Here is a 14783-nt window from a genome sequence, read left to right on the forward strand (position 1 = left end):
GGCTAGAAAATAGCACTGCTAGGTGTGACCCAAAAACAAAAAAATAAAAAAGGAAGAAGGAAGGAAGGGAGGAAGAACCGCAAAAAAGAAGTACAGATTTCTATACCTCCTAGAACTAAATCTTTTTTTTTTGGGGGGGGGGGGCACACCTAGCATACTCAGGGATTGCTCCTGATTCTGCACTCAGGGGTTATTCCTGGCACTGCTTGGGGGATGGTACAGGATGCTGGCTGCATACAAGGCAACCTACTCACTGTGTTATCTATCGCTCTAGTCCCAGGAGTAATTTCTGAGCACAGAGCCAAGAGTAAGCCCTGAGTGCTGCCAGGTATGCCTGCTATCCCTCCAAAAATAAAATTACATAGATTAATCATTTTATAAGTTATACTGTTTCAAAATTTTGAAATATGGACCAAAGTGTTAGTATACAGTAAAGCACTGTCTTCCATGCAACTGACCCCAGCTTGAATCCCTGCTCTACTATACTAAGTATGGTTAGGGGTCACTCCTAAGCACAAAGCCAGAAATAGCTCCTGAGCATCACCAGGTGTGGCAAAAATAAATAAATAAATAAATAAATAAATAAATAAATAAAATCCCAGTGTTTTAAAAAATAAATTCAGGCCAGGGAGATAATACAGTGGACAAGGAGCTTGCCCTTTTATGTAGCAAACTGGGTTCAAGCCTTGGAAAATATGGTCCACTAAATTCTGTCAGGAATGATCCCTGAGCAAGCCAGAAATAAGCCCTGAACACAGCTGGGTGTGGCCCAAATACCATCACCACCACCACCCAAATTTTACTAATTAGAATCTAAAATTTGGAGCCGGAGCTGTGGCGCAAGCCATAAGGCATCTGCCTTGTGCGCGCTAGTCTTGGACTAACCACAATTCAATCCCCCGGCATACAATTGGTCCCCCAAGCCAGGAGTGATTTCTGAGCGCATAGCCAGGAGTAACTCCTGAGTGTCATCAGGTGTGGCCAGAAAAAAAAAAAAAAAAAAAAGAATCTAAAATTAGGTTTTTATTACCTAGCCACATTCATAAAAAAAAATTAGCATCTAATCACATTTCTTTTTATTTTGGTGGTGGTTTTTTCTTTCTTTTTTTTGTTTTTGTTTTTTTGTTTTTTTGTTTCTTTGGGGCCACACTCAGAGGCACTCGGGGGTTACTCCTGGCTCTGTGCTCAGAAATCACTACTGGCAGGCTCGAGGGACCATATGGGATGACAGGGATCAAACCCAGGTCTGTCCCAGGTCAGCAGTGTGCAAAGCAAATGCCCTACTGCTTTGCTCTCACTCTGGCCCCACTAATCACATTTCTGATACAAAATTCAGTTAAGATCTAAAACCTGAAACAGAAATGGCAAAAAGATTTAAGTTAAAACTTTAAATATAGGGGCCGGAGAGATAGCATGGAGGGTAAGGAGTTTGCCTTTCATGCAGAAGGTCATCGGTTGGAATCCCGGCGTCCCATATGGTCCCCCGAGCCTGCCAGGAGCGATTTCTGAGCACAGAGCCAGGAGTAACCCCGAGCGGTGCCGGGTGTGACCCAAAAACCAAAAAACAAAACAAAACAAAACAAAACAAAACAACTTTAAATATAAATGTATATGGCCAGAGTGAGACAGATCTATATGATGAGCACATGCTTTGCATGCAGGAGGTAGGTTCAATCCTGCACCATATGGTTTCCAAAGCAGTGCTAGGAGCAACTCCCAAACATAAGCTAGGAGTAACAGCTGAGCAGCATACAAGGATGGCCCCTGCCAAAAAAGAAAAGAAACATAAATGTACAGTCATACCTTTATTGAAACTTTGTGCTTAGTGAAGGAACGACTCCTGAGAAGCTGGTAAATACAATGAATAGGTAAAAATCCAGTGATGTTGGCACTCAGATTGCTGGTGACGGGAACCCGAACTGCATGAGCTGTAACAACCTGAAAAGGAAAATAATGTAAATACAGAGGACATTTTTTATGAGAGGGACTATTTTTTCTTTTGGTAAGGGAAGGAATTTTTTTTAACAAGACATCACCCTAAAGTTGAATAGGACGTTTTGATATGTCCTGTGCCATGCAGAAGAAAACTATAATTCTTTCAAGATCTGATCCAGAGTTCTATTCCAGTCATTTCAAACTAATCACATAAAATATAAAAATAACTTGGGTATGGGCCGGAGAGATAGCATGAAGGTAGTGCATTTGCCTTGCATGCAGAAGGACAGTGGTTCGAATCCTGGCATCCCATATGGTCACCTGAGCCTGCCAGGAGCGATTTCTGAGAGTAGAGCCAGGAGTAACCCCTGAGCACTGCCGGGTGTGACTCAAAAACCAAAAACCAAACAAACAAAATAACTTGGGTGATGGGGTTGGATGACAGCACAGTAGGTAGGCCTTACACATGGCCAAGGTTTGATCCCTGGCATCTCGATGGTACACCTGAACCCACTAAGAATGATTACTGAGTAGAGAACCAGCAGTAACTCTTGAGCACTGCCAACTGTAGCCAAAAACCAAATAAATAAATAAATAAATAAATAAATATCTAAGAATAAATTTAAAAGAAGTACCTGCTCAGTGAAAATCTCCTGTGTGAAAATAGTTTTCATCCTGCTCAAGGAACTTGGCTTAATGACAATCTAAAACAACAAAAGCATGTATGAGACCTTTGTTTAATCACTGGTTACAAGAAAAATGAAACCATCAAAATAATTCCAATAGCATGAGAAAATATATGAAGCCCAATTGTATCTTGTAAATTTTATCTAAAATGATTATTATTAAATAAATGTTCAAACAAATATTCAATGCCAAAAGTGACTTCTCAAACCTACTTCTAAAGTATATTTTTTGGGCCAGAGAGATAGCACAGCGCTAGGGCATTTGCCTTGCATGCAGTTGACCCAGAACTGACAGTGGTTTGAATCCCGGCATCCCATATGGTCCCTCATGCCAGCAAGGAGCAATTTCTGGGCACAGAACCAGGAGTAACCCCTGAGCACTGCTGGGTGTGACCCAAAAACCAAAAAAGAAGTGTATTTTTCTTTCTTTCTTTTTTTTTGATGTGGGACAGATTTGGGTTACAAAAGTAGTACTCAGAGCATACCCTGGGTATGTACAAGTACAAGGACTAAGGTGCACATCAAGCCTGTGGCAAGAGCACTGCCAGAAGCAACAGCAAAGCAAAGTCAGGAGCAGTCTCATTGCACTACCAGGTATGGTCTCAAAACCCCAGGCAAATAAACAAGTGAAATTAAAGGGAAAAAAATACTAGATTTCAACATATCACTGATCAGCTTTTCAAGAAAAAAATGAAAGGGAACACCATCACCGTAACATTATATAGCAACTAACCCAAATTTAATACTGGGTAAAATATAAGTCCTGAAATCAAGGAACAGTGATATAATAAGGTATAATTTCAAATTATGTCGGCCAAAGCCAAAAGTATAAATAAATTTTATAAAAAGAACAAAAACCATAATGAGTGGGCAAAGAACTATACAGCAGGTAAGGTGCCTGCCTTGCAAACAGCTGACACAAGTTCAATCCCCAGAAACCCATGATTCCCTGAGTATGTCCAGGAGTGATCATCTGTCACAAACCCACTAGTAAGCCCTGAGCACCATTGGGTATGGCACAAAAAAAGAAAAAAAAAAAAAAAAAACCAGAAAGCTAACAGTAGGGGCCGGAGTGGTCCCCCGAGCCAGGGGCGAATTCTGAGCGAATAGCCAGGAATAACCCCCTGAATGTCACCGGGTGTGGCCCAAAAAGAAAAGAAAAGCGAACAGTAAAATAATTGGAAATTCTGAACATAAAAATTATATTTTCTGGGGCTGGTGAGATAGTGCAGCAGTAGGATGTTTGCCTTGCATGCAGCAGATCCAGGACGAACCTGGTTTAATCCCCAGCGTCCCATATGATACCCCTAGTCAGGAGCAATTTCTGAGCACATAGCCAGAAGTAACTAACTAACTAACCCCTGAGCATCACCAGGTGTGGCCAAACAAAACAAAACAAAAACCAAAAATTATACTTTCTCTTATTTTCTATTCCCCCCCCCGCTTTGGTTTTGGGGCCACACCCAGCAGCGCTCAGGGGTTACTCTTGGCTCTGTGCTCAAAAATCGCTCCTGGCAGGCTCAGGGGACCATATGGGATGCTAGGAACCAAACCCGGGTCCTTCCTGGGTTGGCCACATGCAAGGCAAACACCCTGCTCTTGTGCTATTGCTCTGGCCTTCTTTTCTGTTTTCTAGGTTTTCTTCTATTATTGACCATCTATTATTCCTATAAATTAATGTTTTCAAAAGAAATTTTTCTGGAGGTGACAGATAGCACAGGAATTAAGGCAAAACTAGGCATGCACCCAACCCAGTTTTGATCCCCAGCATCTCCTGGCCTCCTGTTCATCACACTGGAGACTCATCAAGCACCACACAGCCTGAGACCTTTGGGCCACCAAATAATCCAACATTACAAGTAATCCAACATTACTAGGTCAAAATAGCACTGCATTTAACCTTCAGCTCAACAGATAAGTATCACCGGGAGAGACCTTCTATATACTCTGAATATTGCTTCAGGGATACCTCACATTTTTTTTCTAAGATATCTGATAAATTTTCAAAATATTAAAGTGTTGGGCTGGAGCAATAATATAGTGGTTGCACCCTTGCACCACCTGGCCAACCTGGGTTTGATCCCAGGTATCCCAGATGGTCCCCTGAGTACTGCCAGGAGTAATTCCTGACTGCAAAGCCAGGAGTAACCCCAAGCATTGCTTGGTGTGGCACAAAAACTAAGACAATAAAAACCAAGAACAAATAAAACCAAACAAAATATTAAACTAAAGTTACTTAAGCCTTGACTTTATAATAAAAAGAAAAAGTAATAATAAAATTAAATTACTTCACAGTGTAATCAACCAAGTTACATACTTTACAAAACGCCCAGCTTAAAATTTCATTGAGAAAATAAAAGAAAATTACCTTCATCCCCAGAGTGGAACAGACCAAATCAATAATAGCACTGAGTTGGTTGCTATGAAAATACATAGCAACCAATAATAACATCTCCCCGAACGAAGCAGAGACACCAGAGGTACTATTGAAACAAAAAAGAATGTAAATTTTTGAAAATAGAATATGAAAAACTTACTCAGCAAACTGAAGAAATGAAGTCATCTTACCTTTCAAAATAAGCTTCTTCTTTTATCATCCAACTTAGCCATATAACCATTAGCTGCTCTTGTTCAGGCGTACTATATAAAACAACCAGAATTCAGTGTTTTAAGCAAATATTCTAGCGTAAGTATACATTTTAGAATTATTTTTGGTAGAAATTTACATTGATCTTCCCCATTCTGAAATATCAACTCTATAACTGCTTGTTAACTTGTCCAAGAATTGTCACTGAGATGGAGTAGTTTAAAGACCAAGAATGGAGTAGTTTAAAGACCAAGAATGAGGCCCTGTGACAAAGATAGTGCAAGAGGGCTGAGTAACATGTTTTATAAGTAGAAAGCACATGTTCAATGACCCAGCATCACAGTTTCCCCTGAATACCCCTAGAAACAATTCAAGCACAAAGCTAGGAATAGCTTCTGACCATTTTCAGTATGACCCCAAAGCGAAAAAAAAATGAGGACCACTGCTTTATATCATTACCTTGTAAAGAGTCAAACTCTCTCATATGCGTATTTACCATAAATGCAAACTGAAAAGAATATATAGATAATCAAAGTATATCACAGCACTACATATGGTCCCAAGAACCCCACCTGAGCAATACAATGAGTGCCTCAAAATTTAAAAATTACCAAACAAACGAACAACAACAACAACAACAAAACACCTATTATACCACTGACAGCTGAACTGAAAGAACTAGAATACAACTTTGCATGTGGGAGGACCAGTTCGAACCCAGGCACCACAAATATAAGTACCACTAGGAATAACAATGATGTCAATAATAAGATGTAACAAGATTAACAAGTCAAAAACAAGATGTAACCCCCCCCCAAAAAAATCCCATTAATACTTGATAATTCTGGGGCCGGTGAGATAGCATGGAGGTAAGGCTTTTGCCTTCCATGCAGAAGGACGGTGGTTCGAATCCCGGTATCCCATATGGTCCCCCATGCCTGCCAGGGGCAATTTCTGAGCATAGAGCCAGGAGTAACCCCTGAGCGTGCTGGGTGTGACCCCCCCCCAAAAAAAATACTTGATAATTCTAATACATAAATGCCAAAAAAAAAAAAGCAACCCAAACAGCTATAGAAAAAAAGATTTATTTTCTTGTAGAAAAAAAATCTATAATTGGGGCTAGAGCCATAGCACAGCTGGAAGGGCATTTACCTTGCACTTAGCTGACTCAGGTTTGATCCCTGGCATCCCATATAGTTCCCCAACCACTACCAGGAATGACCACTGAGTGTACAACCTGAGTGCCACCAGGTGTTGTCCAAACCCCCAGCCAAAGTTTTATTATTAAAACGAAGCATCAAAAAGTCACAAACATGGGTAAGAGAGATAATAGAAAGGTAAGTTTGCCTTGCACACAGATGACAGGGGTTCAATTCCTGGTATTGCCAGGTCCCCAAGCACCACCAGGAGTGATCCCCAAATACAGAGCTAAGAGTCCTGAGCAAAACTGGGGATACTTTCATTTTTACTTAGAAAATAGATATGAGGCCAGAACGATAGACAGCAAGTAGGATATTTACCTTGCCCATGGCCTACCTGGATTCAATCCTTGGCATCGCATGTGATACCCTGAGCCTGCCAGGAGTGGATTTCTTTTTTTGTTGTTGTTGTTTGGGTTTTTTGTTTGTTTTAGAGCCACATGCAGCGGTGTTCAGGGGTCATTCCTGGCTCTGCACTCAGAAATCGCTCCTGGCAGGCTAGGGGGACCATATGGGATGCCAGGAATGGAACCCTGGTCCATCCCAGGGTACAAGGCAATCTCCCTACCCACTGTGCTATTATTCCAGCAAAACAAATATCATATTAGCAAGGTGCAACTCAATTTTGGGGGGGGGGGTTGTCCTGAATCTGCACGCAGGGGTCATTCCTGGTAGTGCCTGAGGGACCATATGGGCTGCAAGGTTGGATCAAACCAAGTCAGCCACTTGCAAGACAAATGCATGCTCCTGTCCCTGCAACTCAATTTTAACTTGGGAAAATAAATTTCATTAATATGATTCACTAAAATGCAATATCAACTGAAAAGCCAGCAAGAAAAATTAAGAAGATTTTTTCCTATACTAAAATCACTACATGAAAATTAAAAAAAAAATAATGGTACACTGGAGATAGTACAGCAGTTAAAGCTTTTTCCTTGCTTGTAACTGACCAAGGTTCAAGCCCTGGCACCCCCTATGGTTTCCTGAGCAGGCAAGAGAGATCCCTAGCAGAGAGTCTAAACTCAGAGCATCCCCAGGTACAGCTGATCCTAGTTCAATTCTCTATACCACATATGGTCCCCCCAGCATCAGCAGGAATAACTACTAAGTACTGTCTGGTGTGGCCCAAACCAACCCCTGAGAAAAAAATTTTTAGAAAACAAGAAAATATAGTAACATTTAGAAAGGTACCTGACAAGTGTAGAAAAGGCCAGAAGCATACAAAAGGAAAGTGAAACAAAGCGAACTCCTGCTGGTGTGGCAGGAGGGCGGCTTGTCATCAACTGCAGTAACTGCTCAGCTTCTTCTTCAGTTGGTCTGTAAAAAGAGTACATATTTAGTTAGGACATTTGCCTTGCATGTGGCTGACCCGGACTCAATCCCCAGCATCCCAATCCCCCAGGAGTGATCCCTGAGCATTGCCAGGTATGGCCAAAAAAAAAAAAAAACAAGAGGAAAAATTGGGGGCCAGAGTGATAGCACAGCAGATAGGGCAGCATTTGCCTTGCACAATGCCAACCTGGGATGGACCCGGGTTCAATCCCTGGCATCCCATATGATCCCAAGCCTGCCAGGAGCCATCCCTGAATGCAGAGGAGTTATCCTTGAGTGCTGCCAGGTGTGGCTCCAAAACAAACCCACCCCCCAAAAAGGAAATATTGGATATTAATCCCTTGGTGAGTGTAGATCACATTCCAATACATTATCCTTCCCACTTTCAGTCATAAAATATCTTAAGAGTTCTCTTAATGTATTTTATTTTGTTTGTTTATTTTTGGTTTTTGGCCCACACTTGGTGACTGACACTCAGGGGTTACTCCTGGCTATGTGCTCAAAATTACTCCTGGCTTGGGGATCATATGGGACACCAGGGGATCGAACTGCGGTCCATCCTAGGTTAGCGCATGCAAAGCAGACGCCCTACTGCTCTGGCCCCAGAGTTCTCTTAATGTTAAGATCTTTGCCAACATGGGGCCAGAGAGATAATACAGCAGGCAGGGCATTTGTATGGCACACACCCAATCTGGGCTCAATCTGCAGAGTCCCATATAATCCCTGAGTGCAGAGCAAGGAGTAAGCCTGAAGCATAACTAGATGCTTTCTTCCAAAAACAATCTTATTTTTTGTCAGCATTACTTCCTCTTAAAACTTCATCCCTTTCGTTACAATTATTTTCTTTTTTAAGTCGGCAAGTCACCTTCACTACATTTATCTGGGTTTCTTAAATGACAGCACAGTCCACATTCTCCACTAATTCTCTTTATTTGGTTAAATGTTACATTCAGGGTTATCATTTTTCTCTACTAAATGCTCATCTTCATTAAACAATTCCCCCTCTTTCAATGATCCGTATGTGCAAAAATGTCACATAGGTTTAGCACTGAGAACTAGACAATATAACCACCCATTTTTGCTTGCTCACTAAATCTAGCAACGGCTGTGCAAACAGACTTTAAAAGAAATTTAAGTAACTGACTGTGATCATACGATGCACCATGCACTTAGGAATTTTCATGATCCCCAACAAAGTTTGTATTTTATATAATTATTCAATTAATATTTTGTTTGTTTTATAGTCCAGACCCAGAATGTTCAGGAGTTACTCCTGGCTCTGTGCTCAGAAATTACATCTTATGGGGCTCAGGGAACAATATGGAATGTTGAAGATCAAACCCAGGTTAGATTCATGCTGGGCAAGTGCCCTACCCACTCTACTACCACTCCAGCTCCTGTTAATATATCTTAATTGCTATATAAGTTATTGTGGAAGAAGTGTTTTTATTTCAATGTGACAACTAAAACCATATTTCTGTTTGTTTGTTTTTTTGTTTGTTTTGTTTTGGGCCATACCTGGCAGTACTCGGGCCTTACTCCTGGCTCTGTGCTCAGGGATCACTTCTGATGGGCTCACAGGATTATACAGAATGCTTCAGATTGAATCTGCATCAGTAACATGTAAGGCAAATGTCCTACCTACTGTACTTTTGCTCCATTCCCCCTAAACTCATATTTAACAGAAACATGCAAAGTGAGAACTGTACATGTAATAGTTGAGGACATTATTCAAAAGGACAAGGTCCAGTGACTAAATAAAAAATCTTGTGTTTAATAATTAGATCACATTTAAACCATTCATGGTCTCAGTTTACAAAGGAAATTTATGTCAATTAGGAGGGAATTATGTCATCTAACTGCATAGACCAGAGAAGACTCATTAGAGTCGTTGAGTGGCAAGAAAACCACAGGTGTTCATAAACTTCTCTGGCTATATCCACATATAAGTGATCCTGTTAATATTAAGCCAAACTAGTAGATATTTATCACAGCTAGGGATATTTGGTCTTAGGACTTCATTCTTGATAGAGGCCAACCTACTGAGTCCAATGAAAAACCCAAATCTAACTAGAAGGTCCTCTGACTAAAAGGGCTCACTTTCTTAAGATTAGAAATAAGAAAGTCTGATGTAAGAGCAAAATATCAAATTATTGAATACTTGAGTCCAGCGATCCCCATCAAAGCACAGTACAGACGTAAAAGTGCACTGGCTTTCACCACATGTTCTTCTTTCAGCCCCGAATACACAGACACATTGGGTTCCATCTCCACATCAGCTTCTTCCACAATACGGGTACTTCTTACTGTGGGAAGAATGCCCATCAACTCCAGAAGAAGCTGCCTTCTCATTTGCCAAAGGACAGAACTACTGGTCTCTCTTTTTCTCTGTGAGAAATATGAACCATAAAAGAAAAATAAAAAACTATGTTCAAAGGACAAACCAAGTTCCCTGATGAACACTTTAAGTCATCTCATTCAAAGAGACCGTCTTAACAGGAGGATCTCATTATACACTGGTTCAGAGTAATCTATCTACCCTAGTTTGAGTACAGGAAATACTAAATAATTAGCAATCAATGGGTACTCAGGGTTTGGAGAGAGAAGATCTTGGGTTTAACTGAAAAGTCTGGAATGAGACAGATAGTAAAAAGATTAAGGCATTTGCCTATCATGAGGCTATGGCCACAACTCTGACGAAATCCAGGTACCATGTATAAACCCCTGTGAACAACCAGGTTTAGCCCATATGCCCAGACCTAGTTGTAGCCCTAGTTACACACCATAGGATATGGCCCCGAAATAAGTAATTTCTATTAGATAATTATGTACCTTTAAATACATTAATCTCTGAACTTCAAGTTTCATAATGACTAGAAAATAAATGTTTTATTGATAATATTTCATGTGTAGAGCTACTCTGGTTAAGAGTTTACAAGTCAGGGGCTGGAGAGATAGCATGGAGGTAAGGCATTTGCCTTGCATGCAGAAGGACGGTGGTTCAAATCCCAGCATCCCATATGGTCCCCTGTGCCTGCCAGGGGCGATTTCTGAGCATAGAGCCAGGAGTAACCCCTGAGTGCTGCCGGGTGTGACCCAAAAACAAAACAAAACAAAAAAAAAGAGTTTACAAGTCGGGGCCGGAGATATAGCATGGAGGTAAGGCGTTTTGCCTTGCATGCAGAAGGTCAGTGGTTCGAATCGTGGCATCCCATATGGTCCCCCAAGCCTGCCAGGAGCAATTTCTTTTTTTGTTTTTGTCTGTTCAGAAATAGCTCCTGGCAGGCATGGGGGACCATATGGAACACCGGGATTCGAACCAACCACCTTAGGTCCTGGATCGGCTGCTTGCAAGGCAAACGCCGCTGTGCTATCTCTCCGGGCCCCAGGAGCGATTTCTGAGCATAGAGCCAGGAGTAACCCCTGAGCACTGCCGGGTGTGATCCAAAAACCAAAAAAAAAAAAAAAGAGTTTAAGTAATAGTATAACAGGTACGGTGCCTTGCACATGGCCAACCTGAGTTCTATCACCAATACCCCCATATGTTCCCAAAATTCTTCACAGAAGTGATCCCTGAGCAACACCGGGTATAGCATCAAAAAAGAGGGGCTGGAGCAGTGGAGCAAGCAGTAAGGCGTCTGCCTTGCCCACACTAGCCTAGGATGGACTGCAGTTTGATCCTCCAGCAGCATCCCATATGGTCCCCCAAGCCAGGCATAACCCCTGAGTGTCACTGAGTGTGGTCCAAAAACCAAAAAAAAAAAAAGAGAGAGAGCAGAGAGAGAGAGAGAGAGAGAGAGAGAGAGAGAGAAAGAGAGAGAGAGAGAGAGAGAGAGAGAGAGAGAGAGAGAGAGAGAGAGAGAGAGAGAAGAATTTACCAGCCAGAGACGAGAAAACAGGAATTATTAGCTTGCATCATCTAGCATTGAGTACAGGTTAGAGTCCCTGTACTACATGGTCTTCAGAGCATCACTGGGAGCAGCTGTAGAAGCCCCCCAAAACTGCTGGTGGCCCAGGTAACCCCCATATGGATGGAAAAGAAGCATCCCATCCTACTAATTAATTGGCTAAGAATCACTGTGAGACCCAGACCTCCTGAGCTCCCCTTGGGAGGATCCTCAATCCCAACCTCTCAAAAAAATTAAAGTCTGGGTTCAGGAGAGAGTACATACTTAGCATGTGCCTAGCTTGGGTTTGATTTCCAGCAGTACTTCTGGTTGCAGTCCTGGAGACCCCCAAACACTGCCTGATGTGGCATTAGATTTTCTCACTGAGTGGTCAGGGTAGCCCTTGTACTATAGGATGTGTGCAGCCTTGCATCTGCACTGAATCTGTCTTGGTTTGCCAAGAAATTCTAATGGGATTACCAGACCTCCTGAGCACAAAGTGGGAGCTCCTCCACACCCAAAAATTAAAGTTTACAAATCTATAGCACTCTCTGTTATTCAGATGGTGACATAGTCATCACTTATTCATTATTGTCTGTCACTATACCTGACTTAATATAGTTAGCACTCAATATCTATAAAACAGATGAATGAACAAATAAGTATAAAACTAGTTTTAGGGGACTGGAGAGATAGCACAGTGGTAGGGTATTTGCCTTGCATGAGGACCTGGGTTCAAGTCCCAGCATCCCATATGGTCCCCTGAGGCTGCCAGGAGTGATTTCTGAGTGCAGATTGCAGAGCCAGGAGCAACCCGAGTGCCATCGGATGTGGCCCAAAAACCAAAAAATAAACAATATATATAAAAAATTTAAAAAGTGGAGCCGGAGAGATAGCAAGGAGGTAAGGTGTTTGCCTTGCATGCAGAAGTATGGTGGTTCAAATCCCGGCATTCCATATGGTCCTCCAAGTCTGCCAGGAGCAATTTCTGAGCATAGAGCCAGAAGTAACCCCTGAGCGCTGCCAGTTGTGACCCAAAAACAAAACCAAAAAAAAAAAAAAACAAAAAACAAAAAATTTAAAAAGTAGTTCTAAACTTGTAATGGCTTAGGTAAATGTTAGGGGCTTCAGGTTTTTTGGGGTTTGGTTTGGTTTTGCACATCTAGTATAATTTAGGGCGTTACTCTAACCAGTATTTGGGGGCCATATGAAACTGAATACTGAACCTGTGCCTCCCATATAAAAAGCATGCATTCGGGCCCGGAGAGATAGCACAGCGGTGTTTGCCTTGCAAGCAGCCGATCCAGGACCTAAAGTGGTTGGTTCGAATCCCGGTGTCCCATATGGTCCCCCGTGCCTGCCAGGAGCTATTTCTGAGCAGACAGCCAGGAGTAACCCCTGAGCACTGCCGGGGGTAACCCAAAAACCAAAAAAAAAAAAAAAAAAAAAGCATGCATTCAGCTCATTGAACTCTCTCTCTAGCCCACAAACATTAGTGATTAATTTCAGAGTATTTTCAAGAATAGGAAGTACTCTGCTTTTACAGTAACCCTGAAGTAAAATAAATAAAATGTATCATACACCAAGGACAATTACAAATAAGATAACATACCAAATGTGTCATATGCTTAACAGTACCTCATATATAGAAGAATACAGTAACTACCATTTAATAAAGTTAAACAAGGACTAGGAGACAACTCAAAGGGGTGAACATATGCTTTTGGCAGAAAGATTATAGGTTCAATCATTAGAACTACATGATCCCCTGAAGCTGCCATCATCACCAAGGATCACTATATGCCCCTCCCAAAAAAATGGTTGCAGCACATAACATATATTCATTAACACATGATAAATGGAATGTACATAATTATTATTATGTACAAAATATTGTCTTACAAAGAAAATTCTTATATATACGACAAGATGCATAAACCTTGAAAACATTATTCAGCATCAGAAAAAGATCACAATATGCTGAGAACATCATTTGCATGCAAGACCAAGATTGATCTATGGAAATTACGGGCCCCCTGCACCCATCACGGGAGTAGTTCTCTGAGCACCATCAAGTGCTCAAAAGCAAATATATATACATATATATATATATGTATATGTATATGGTGTCATGACATCTGAAAGTAGTTCTTCTCTGTCAAAATACCCTCTTGATCCTTAATCTACACAAATATTTATCCCTCACCTGCTGTCCATTTCGGATAAAAGTTCCAAACCAAGTGCGGACTTTTGCATTTGTTCCAAGAAGCAAACCACTAACAAAGCAAACCAAGTCACTCACTCCATCTTCACAAGTTTCAGTTTTTGTATGATCCAATGTCAAAGCCACTCCAAGGCCTGGCAGGTGGCATTCTTCCACCTGTCACAACAAAGAAAACAAATTAAACTCAGTAGGATGTGGTCAAGATCATTTAAAACCCAAAGAATTAAGAATTTAGATGAATGGGCCCAGAGAGATAGCACATCGGCGTTTGCCTTGCAAGCAGCTGATCCAGGACCAAAGGTGGTTGGTTCAAATCCCGGTGTCCCATATGGTCCCCCGTGCCTGCCAGGAGCTATTTCTGAGCAGACAGCCAGGAGTAACCCCTGAGCACCGCTGGGTGTGGCCCAAAAACAAAACAAAAAACAAAAAACAAAAAAAGAATTTAGATGAAATTTAGAAGAAATACCATTAAATATAAAAACCCAGAAAAGGCTGGAGATACAGTACCAGGGTTAAGCCACTTGCCTTGTATACAGGAGACCATGGTTACATAACTCTCACCCTACAACAATCTACAATCATCTTTAAAAAAAAAATGGGCCAGAGAGCTTATCTTTCTGTTCTTTCTGTTCTTTGTTTTGTTTTTGTTTTTTTGTTTTTTTTTTTTTTTGGGTTTTTTTGGGCCACACCTGGTGGTGCTCAGGGGTTACTCCTGGCTGTCTGCTCAGAAATAGCTCCTGGCAGGCACGGAGGGCCATATGGGACACTGGGATTCGAACCAACCACCTTTGGTCCTGGATTGGTTGCTTGCAAGGCAAACACTGCTGTGCTATCTCCCCGGGCCCTATCTTTCTGTTCTTAATATAAAGGTTATAGTCTCAGAAAAATAATAAGGTTTCTTGGGGCTGGAGCTATAATATAATGGGTAGGGCA

The 14783-nt window shown here is 41.5% G+C and overlaps 1 protein-coding gene across 1 annotated transcript in view; it reads right to left on the minus strand.

The window, feature by feature from the left end:
- The window catches only part of INTS2 (integrator complex subunit 2), a 56238-nt gene that overhangs the window by 33100 nt on the left and 8355 nt on the right, over window positions 1–14783 (minus strand). The window contains exons 6-12 of the mRNA XM_049771334.1: window positions 13833–14006; window positions 9901–10127; window positions 7599–7724; window positions 5190–5261; window positions 4990–5104; window positions 2571–2639; window positions 1804–1938 (exon numbers count right to left, since the gene is read on the minus strand). Coding sequence (XP_049627291.1) covers window positions 1804–1938; window positions 2571–2639; window positions 4990–5104; window positions 5190–5261; window positions 7599–7724; window positions 9901–10127; window positions 13833–14006 — 918 coding nt within the window. The remainder of the gene's footprint in view (window positions 1–1803; window positions 1939–2570; window positions 2640–4989; window positions 5105–5189; window positions 5262–7598; window positions 7725–9900; window positions 10128–13832; window positions 14007–14783) is intronic.

The sequence above is a fragment of the Suncus etruscus genome, chromosome 1, assembly GCF_024139225.1.
Source record: "Suncus etruscus isolate mSunEtr1 chromosome 1, mSunEtr1.pri.cur, whole genome shotgun sequence".
NCBI lineage: Eukaryota > Metazoa > Chordata > Mammalia > Eulipotyphla > Soricidae > Suncus > Suncus etruscus.